The 8,990-nt window shown below is 52.7% G+C and overlaps 1 protein-coding gene across 2 annotated transcripts in view; it reads right to left on the bottom strand.

Moving 5' to 3' along the window:
• Window positions 1-2,245: 2,245 nt before the first annotated feature.
• Window positions 2,246-8,990, bottom strand: part of rerea (arginine-glutamic acid dipeptide (RE) repeats a) — a gene marked incomplete at its 5' end in the record, with an annotated part of 74,948 nt that continues 68,203 nt past the window's right edge. Inside the window, 9 exons of one of the 2 annotated variants that reach the window (XM_080469314.1) lie at window positions 2,246-3,854; window positions 4,007-4,187; window positions 4,268-4,441; window positions 5,331-6,051; window positions 6,144-6,366; window positions 6,493-7,862; window positions 7,945-8,058; window positions 8,140-8,301; window positions 8,573-8,772. In XM_080469314.1, coding sequence (XP_080325440.1) covers window positions 3,821-3,854; window positions 4,007-4,187; window positions 4,268-4,441; window positions 5,331-6,051; window positions 6,144-6,366; window positions 6,493-7,862; window positions 7,945-8,058; window positions 8,140-8,301; window positions 8,573-8,772 — 3,179 coding nt within the window. In that variant the 3' untranslated portion in view covers window positions 2,246-3,820. The remainder of the gene's footprint in view (window positions 3,855-4,006; window positions 4,188-4,267; window positions 4,442-5,330; window positions 6,052-6,143; window positions 6,367-6,492; window positions 7,863-7,944; window positions 8,059-8,139; window positions 8,302-8,572; window positions 8,773-8,990) is intronic. The other variant, XM_080469315.1, reaches the window with a different exon arrangement.

Below are 8,990 nucleotides of genomic sequence, written 5' to 3'. Positions count from 1 at the left end.
GAATCCAACCCTCCCTTTGGAAAAAGCTTCTAGTTTGAGAGGATAGAAGAAATTTTAAATTAAAATTGAATAGAATAAATTTCAATTAAATAGATCAAATTAAACTTTAATAGAAAAAATAGAAATGAAATAGAATGAAATTAAATTAAATAGAATAAAATAAAATTTAATTGAATAATTAAACACAATTATATTTAATATAAATATTCAAAATGAATAAATCCACAAAGAAATATCCTGTTTGTATATTTACACTTTGTAAACAACATTTTCAGAAAACGCTTGGGGCCCGTCTCCATGTAGACGGTGAAAACGTTGCTACTGGAGCATGAGTAGTTCTGCACATGCTCAGTAGAGACAATCAGAACAAGGTTTCCTCCAGAGTGTCACGACTCCCAGTCCCGACTCTCCTGGACTTGGTGGAACGCTCTGTCCAATTTAACCACCAAGAGCGTCAGTATTTTGTGGACCGGAGGTCCAGTCGTCTCCTCGTCCTCTCAGACTTTCCGCCGGTTGAGTCGAGAGCCGGGAGTGTGTGCGAGTGTGACGGAGCTCAGGCGGGTTGGAGGCGGCGGGACGGCCCCGACCGGGACGCTCTGCCAGCTGCTCGCTTTATGACAAACACATTAAAGAGGAGCCGGGAAGTCTGGCGTGCGAGCGTCGCTTTGTCTCCGCTCCGCCAGCGAGGAACCCGACCTGGCCAACAAAGAGTTCCTACCACTCGGGCCGCAGGCCTCGAATCACACTCACACAATGGACACACAACTAGAGGCTGTGTGTGTGTGTGTGTGTGTGTGTGTGTGTGTGTGTGTGTGTGTGTGTGTGTGTGTGTGTGTGTGTGTGTGAGGAATGCACAAGGCCAGTGGCCGCACTGCTGCTGCAGAAAGCAGAGAATCCAGATCGGCTATGACAGGAATGTGAAAGCAGGATATCATTAGAAGACTCGGGAGCTGCTGCCGCCCCAAAAAACAACAAAAGCTATAATAATTAAAATTTGTACAAAAACTTGAAAAGGATAAAGAGCAGAAACGGCTCGAAACGACTGAAGAAGGAAAAAAACAAACACTTGATGCTCCAGTGCACGAAGCAGAAAACACAAAAACGATGCAACTTCCCGTAAAACGTTCAATCAGGCTTAAAAAAAAAAGCAAAAAACGGTTTCAACAGCGAAAATCCAAAAATAAGAAGCAGGAATATTTAAAATCAGTACAAAATGTGGAAAAATATAAAAACAGCAAAAATTTGATTACATTTAAACAAACTGGAATGCTTTGAGATCTTAAGTGGCTAAAAATGGCAAAAACATCTATGAAACAAAGTGGCCCAAAATTAAAAAAACAAAAAAAAAACTAAAAACAGTTGAAATATTGAACCGTTAGAACCGGCAAATCCACTAAAACGTCCCCCCCCCGAAAAAAAAATACAAAAATGCTAAAATGGCTGAAAACAAGAAAAGCGACAAAAACAAACAGCACCCCCTAGTGGCCCAATATGGAACCTTCATCGTTTTTAGTGAAAAGAAGAGAGGGAGAACGTGGAGGAATAAGAGGAGGAAGAGGAAAGAAAGAGTGAGAGAGAGGAAGAGGAGGAGGAGGAAGAGTCTCCATGTCTGACCTGCTGCCAGAAACACAAACTGAGCAGCTGAAGCGTTTCTTTTAATTCAGAACAGATTTTTAGATTTGGCCTGAAGGAGACAAAGTGAGAAGATCTCCACTGCTGAGGAAGAGGAGGAGGAAGAGGAGGAGGAAGAAGAGGAGATGAATTTTTCAAGCAGCTTCTCCTTTGACGTCTTGAGGTGAAGACGAGTCAACAAGCACACACACACACACACACACACACACACACACACACACACACACACACACACACACACACACACACACACACACACACACACACACACACACACACACACACACACACACACACACACACACACACACACACACACACACACACACACACGGTTCAGCTTTGATGTTCTTCCTCTGCAGCGCCGCAACGTTGACGAGCTTCTACCGTCGTGATCAGTGGAGGAAGACGAAGAGAAGGAAGGAAGATTAAGAGAAGGAAGATGAAGAGAAGGAAGGAAGATTAAGAGAAGGAAGATGAAGAGAAGGAAGACGAAGACAGAAGGAAGATGAAGAGAAGGAAGACGAAGACAGAAGGAAGATGAAGAGAAGGAAGACAGAAGGAAGATGGAGAGAAGGAAGACAGAAGGAAGACGGACGCGGCGTCTCTGTGGTGTAACTTAGTCATTTATTTTAATTCCACAAATTTTTCAAAAAAATTACAAAATACTCAAATGGAGAGAACACAGGACTCACAATTCTTCTTCTTATTCTACTTTTTGTTTACATTGTGTCATCCCATGGCGACTACTCATATATACAATAAGCTTGGAGATACCGGTATATATATAAATCTTAGCAGTCAGAATTTACATTCTGCTATTGCCGCTTTGAAACAAGAAGCTAAACCATTGACAACACTTAACATCGAAGGTTCCGGAGACACCAAAAGAGGAGTAAAAGGCGAGGAGTCGTCAGGAGGAAGAGGAGGAGGAGGAGGATGGACGGGAGGTGGGCGGCGGCTGTCGGGCTTTCGGGAATGAGGGGGGGGGGCGCCTCGAGTGTGCTGAAGCGACGGGGCGACGTGGTCACTTTGTCTTCAAACGGCTAAAACCAACTTAAACACAGTTTTCCAGGCGGCCATGACGGTCAAACAGTCTTCCAGGAGTGTTGCCATGGCTACGGGACGAGGGGAGAGCGGCGGCGCCCTCTCGAGTGTCACAGTGAACAGTATTACAGCCATCCGGGGGGTGATGATGATGATGATGATGATGAAGGGGGGAGAGGGAGAGGGAGAGGGGGGACTCACAAATATCCACAGAACGATCTGAGAGTTCTGCATGAGCGTGAGCGTCCAGGTCCCGATGCTTTAAAACAACTTCCAGGCGCCAAAAACGTGAAAATAAAAAAAAAAACTAAATAAAAAATGAAAATGAAGAAAAACTCGTTAAACACGACAGATCGTTGAAATTCATTTAAAAAAAAAAAAAAAAAAAAAAAGCTTGAGGATTCTCCTTCAGTGCAACGTTGGTTCTTCTCGATGCTCCACAGAAGAAGCGCCGGCGAACGCCGAGTCACTTCAAGCGTCTTCGGACTCGACGCGACGCAGAGTTTTACACATTCTGACGAACGGATGAGGCGGGCGTGGCGTGGCGAGGCGAGGTGTGTGTGTGTGTGTGTGTGTGTGTGAGACGCCGGTGTCGCCGGCTCCCCTCTGAAACAAGGGATAATGCTTCAAAACTATAAACGACTTGAGTCCACACCGAGGAATAATAATAATTATAATAATAATTATATGTTTATATATACTATTTACAGGCTGGAAAACGCCATGCTGCAGCTTCTCTCCAAATTATGAAAAAACCTCCAACAATGTAATAAAATAAATGTTGAATTTAAGATAGCACTTGTTATTTCTGACCGTTTGTTTTTGTTTTTCCTCTGGGTAAAAGCACAGTGTCTCGTTCTAGCACCTACAAAAGAACGTCGGGAAGCTTTTCATGCAGGAGTCTGGAGGACGTCGTCGCTACCGGCTAGAAACCAAACAAAGTCCCAGAAAAGCAGAAGAATATTTAAAAAAAAAAAGAAAAAGAAAAACAAACAAACAAAATAAAACAAAACAAAACAAAAAAAGTCCTGGACAGGAAGGAGAAGGACGCGAGGAGGATTCTCAGACGACCCGCTTGGCCGAGCGTGTTCACAGGACCGCTCTGTGACGACTTCCTGTCCCCCGCCGGGCGCCGCCTCCCTCACAGCTGCTTGTCGCTTTCTTTCTTCAGCCGACTGGAGGAGGGAGAGAGAGAGAGAGAGAGAGAGAGAGAGAGAGAGAGAGAGAGAGAGAGAGAGAGAGAGAGAGAGAGAGAGAGAGAGAGAGAGAGACGTTAGTCTGGAGGTCAGCGGGTCAGAGTGGACGTGGGCTCTGGTCGGACTCGGACCTGTAGTAGTCCTCCTGGCCGGGCAGCGGGCCGCCGTGCATGTGGTGGTGTCCGTGCAGCCACTGCTGCTCCATGGCGAGCCGCTGCAGCTCCGCCGACTGGGCGTGCATCGCCTGCAGCTGGTGGGCGGCCGACATGGGCGGAGGGAGGCCGCCCTGCAGCTCCCGCGGGTACGGCGTGCCTGCGGGACACGCAGAGGGTTAGAACCCGGACCCCAGGCGGTGGGCGGAGTCAGGGGCGGAGCAACGGGCGGAGACTCACCGAACATCGGGTGGCGCAGCATCTCGTGCTCGTGCGGCGGCTGGCCCAGCAGCGGGTTGGGGATGGCGCCGGGCGGGTAGGGGAAGCGGGCGAGGTGCGGTCCGGCTGCCAGCTGGTCCACGGCCAGCGGGTGGGCCCCGGAACCTGGAGGACACACAAGACATTCACCACCACCTTCTGGGGGTCAGTGTCTGGGGGTCAAAGGTCACTCATTCATCATATCACGTTTCTCCTCTCAGAGCACACGACAACGAGCTTAACCGTAAAAATCATCAAATCAGCTCGTAAGGCTGAAAAAAACACGTTTAAAAACTCTTTAAAGCTCTGAGAGGAGAAACACATTCAATAGAATCACTTAGAAAAACTTTTCATTAAGTTACCAAACCATCAGTGTTTCTCTGATCCTGATTACAGAAACTTTTCAGTTCGAAACACAGTTTTAAAGTTGATAAATAATATAGTAAATATTCACATAAATTCATAAACAGATTTATTAAAACATTCAGAAAATAAACAACGTGTGATGTTGTGATAAAATAAGAGTTCAGTTATGAATTTCAAGCCAAAAGTCAGTTTGGAAAAAGTAAACACACTTTGGAAAAAGTAGACTTCGCAATTTCACGGGGAAATGTGTGGTTTTGGTTTCAGAACAGTTTTGTGTTAAACGATGTCTGTTTCCATGGAAACACGGGAAATGATGTAGTTAGCATGCCAGGCCACGAGGTGGCGTTGGCCAGTTAAAAAAAGTTTAACTTAAAGTTCTGTTTTCCTCCGTTTCCATGGAGACAAAGTGAGAGATTTTTTTTTGGGGGGGGGGGGGGGGGAGTTGCATTTTCCGCGGCTCCGAGTGCGACGTTAACGTAGACGCGAAACGCTGTCATGTGAACTTAGTCGCTAACATGATGCAGCGTTTCTCAGGTCGGGAAGAATTTTAACGTACGAATAAACTGCAAAGTGTCTGTGTTTAATTCTTAATTTAAAAGTGTATGTGTGTGTTTAATTCATAATGTGTGTGTGTGTGTGTGTGTGTGTGTGTGTGTGTGTGCGCAGGGCTTTCATTCACCTTGGTGCAGCGGGTCTTGCTGGTGCAGGTGGAGGTGGGAGTGGATGTGCGAGTGCTGGTGGTGGTGCGGCGTGACGTTGAACATCTGCAGCCGGGCGATGGGGTCATTGGCGACGGTCGCCATGCGCTCGGCGTGCAGCCTCTCCGCCGCTAGCCGCTCCGGGTAGCTCATCTCGGGCCGCAGCTGCGGCCCCGCCAGGGCGAGCCGCTCACGCTCCAGCGGGTTGAGGCCCGGGTGGAAGGAGGCGAAGGGGTGGGGGCCGGCCATGTGCGGCAGCGTGATGGCGCCGTGCCGGGCGAAGTGCTCCATGGGGTTGGTGGAGGGGTGCAGCGTGTCCATCTCCGGCGGCTTCACCTCGAAGCCCGGCTTCATCCTCTCCCGCAGCTCGCGCTCCCGGATCTCCCGCTCACGCATCTCACGCTCCCGCAGCTCGCGCTCCCTCATGGCGGGGTCGGCATTGTACAGGCTGGGCATGTGGTACGCCAGCAGCGGGTCGGCGGGGTTCAGCGACATGAAGAACGGGTGGTTCCTGTTGGTGGGCGACATGACGTGCGGCCGGGCGTACTCGCTGAGCGTGCGGAGCGCCGGCGTGTCGGGGCCGATGTACGGAGGCACCGCGGCAATCGTGGTGGGCGGGCCTTCGTACTGCTGGCGCATGTGAGCGGGGCCGGCCATCTGAGGCTCGCCCATCCGGCCTTCGTGGGAGGAACTGGACGCTTTCTGTGGGCGGAGACAAGTCGAGTTGATGAATCAAGAAAAAACAACAACCTGGAAGCGGTGAGACAGAAAAGAGAAAAGAGGCGGCGACTCACCGCTGCTCGCTCGGCTTCCTTTTCCCGCTCACGGTCTCGTTCTCGCTCCTTCTCTCGCTCCCGCTCGCGCTCCTTCTCCTCCCGAACTTTCTGCTCCGCTTCCCTCTTGGCTTTCTCCAGAGCTTCCTCTCGCTTCTTGGCCAGTTTGGACGAGGCGAGCGGCGTGAAGTAGAAATCTGTCCGGGCGCAGGAGTTGTAGCCGCGGTCCAGGTGCTTGTAGAACCTGCAGGGAGGAAACATAAACCTTTAATTCATACTTTTAATGCTTTTATTAGTTTATTATTCCAAAGGAAACAAACTCCCTTGCTGCTTTTCACCGCCGGTTATCGGTGGGAGCTGATGGACTCACCGTGCCGACTGGCTGGCGTGGCTGGGCGTGTTGACCACCGTGGGCTCGGGGGAGGGGCTCCTCTGCGGGGGCGGGGGGCTCTCCGGCTCGTCCGTCTCATCCAGCGGCTCCTCCTTGATGTGCACGGGTGGCATCGCCTGTCCCGGCCCGGAGCACGGCACCGAGGCGGGCAGCGGCATGGATATGGACGAGGACGGCGCGGAGGACGACGGCGGCTGCAAGCTGGGCATGGGCGCCGACGAGGAGGGAGGGGGGCCGCTCGGAGGTAGAACTGTGTTGAAGTGGGAGGAGAACGGTTGAGGTGGTCCGTTGGGGTGTGGAGCCGCTGCGGAGGGCGGCAGGGGCGGGGCCGGGGGAGGCTGGTGGCTGGCCGACGGCGGGAGCGTCTGGGACTGCGTGAGGACCGGTGGCTGTGCCGGCGGGGGCTGGAGCTGCTGCCCCTGGGGCATGAGCTGCAGGGGGGGCGGGTGAGCCGAGGGCGGGTGGTGATTGGATAAAGAGCTGAGGGGTTTGAGGGCCGGAGGCGGCGGCAGGTTCGAAGGCATCTGAGGAAATGGCGGCGCCGACACGTGGGCTGGGTGTTTGTGGGACTGGGGCGTGGGCATCTGGGGGATGGGCGTGGTGGGAGGGGGCTTGATATGAGGCATGGACATGGGGGCGGGGGGTAACGGCTGCTCTCGGGGAGGCTGGCCTCCGCCCTGAGAGGACGACTGCGACTGAGGAGGAGGCGTGTGAGGCCTCTGCTGTGATTGGCCGGGGACCGGCGGGGGCGGGACCTGAGATGGACCCACGGGGAATCCCTGAGGGGCAATGGCGTGCGGATGAGGCATGTGTGAGGGGCCGGGCTGCAGGGGGTGTGGCATCGGGGGCATGGGGCCGTGGTGCGGGCTGGGTAACGACTGAGGTGGGACCAGGGGTCCGGGGGGCGGGGCCTGAGTGATGGGTGAGTGTGGCGAGGGAAGCCTCTGAGGGTGGAGCGACGCTCCGGACTGGATGAGAGACATGGGGCTCGTCTGGGGCAGCGGCTGGGGAGGTAGAGAGGCGGAGGCCGCTGTGGGGGAGACCTGCGGGGGCAGCGAGGGGGCCGAGGTCGTCGGCGGGGGCGGAGCCAAGGAGGCGGCCGAGGCGCCCGCTTGACACTGGATGACGGGCGGGTGTTGGCTCTGCAGGAGCTGCTGCTGCGCCGACGAGTCTGAGTCGCTCTCGTTGTCGCGCGGACTCGGGATGCTCGGCGAGGAGCTGCGGTTGTCCTGATCAATGTCTTTAGGATCGCTGCTCAGCTCCTCGTTGATGCTGCGCCCGTCGGAGCTCTCGCCCTCGCCCTCTCCCTCTCCCTCGCACTCTGAGGGCGAATCCGGCCGACTCAGCTCCTGGTGGACGGAGGACAGAGACGGCTGAGCATAAAAACACCCAAACACGTGTGAACGAGTCAAACGCAGAGCGTACACTCACCTGTGTCTTGGTCTTCTTGGCGCCGTTCCTCTCTGGCTCCTCCGTGTCCGACGCCCCCTTATCCCGCTGCCGTTTGGCGCTCTTCATCGGTGACGGAGCTTCTTCTTTGATCTTCTGCGGAGCAGAAGCAGCGGGGTTGTTACGGTAACGCTCACAGTTTAGCGTGTTGTGTCTCAGGGACTGCGTGCGGCTTACCTTGCTCGGCTTCTTCATGGAGTCCGTCTTGCTGTCGGTGCTGTCGGTGCTGGCGGCGCTGGGCGACGTGCGCCCGCTGGAGCGCAGGTCCTCGTTGGTTGGCGAGGCTCGGCCATCGGGACTGGCTGTCTGCTTCTTACGACCACTGCGTAGCGTCGACATCTGTGACGAGAGTCAACATGAGCTACACCAGGGTTGTATGATGACTTTGGTTCCCTGAACAAAAATCTATTGCCATCGTTTCGACAGGGTTTTGGATATTTTCAACTAATCAACTAACAGTAACTAACAGTATTGATTAAATACTCCACATTTATTATTTATTTTTTATAATAAGCAATGAAATCAAGCATCACACGGACTATTTGTCCTGCTCAGAGTTCCTTTGAGGACGAGCTGAAAACAGCCAGATGTGTGAAGGACGCTGTCTCACCGAGCCTCGGTTCCGTCGGGTCCTCATGCTATGCTTCCCGCTGAGTCCATCCTCTTCCTCTTTGACAGGTTTGAACATAAATGGCGGCGGGTCCACAGGCTTCTCGATGGGAGGCAGCTCACCGTACTTCTTGAAGTGGATGCGGCAGTCGGTGCACAGCAAGATGTTCTCGCGGCCCCCGTGGTGCCAGTCCTTGGAGGCTGAGGAAAACCCATTTACAGTCGTGAGAAGAAGCTCGCCGGCACCGAGACGCACAAACAACACGTACAAATGATGTGACAGCAGGACAGCTCGGTAAATATTACATCTCAAAAAAGGGGAGAACGATATCTAACCAGCCCTTTACTGCATTCCGTGTTGACGTGCTAATAAGGTCTACACGGGGTTAACGCCATGAAGCCAGAGTTTATTAGCCACC

The sequence above is a fragment of the Lipophrys pholis genome, assembly GCF_963383615.2.
Source record: "Lipophrys pholis genome assembly, chromosome: 8".
NCBI classification, from domain to species: Eukaryota; Metazoa; Chordata; class Actinopteri; order Blenniiformes; family Blenniidae; genus Lipophrys; species Lipophrys pholis.
This window is presented reverse-complemented; position numbering and strand designations above follow the sequence as displayed.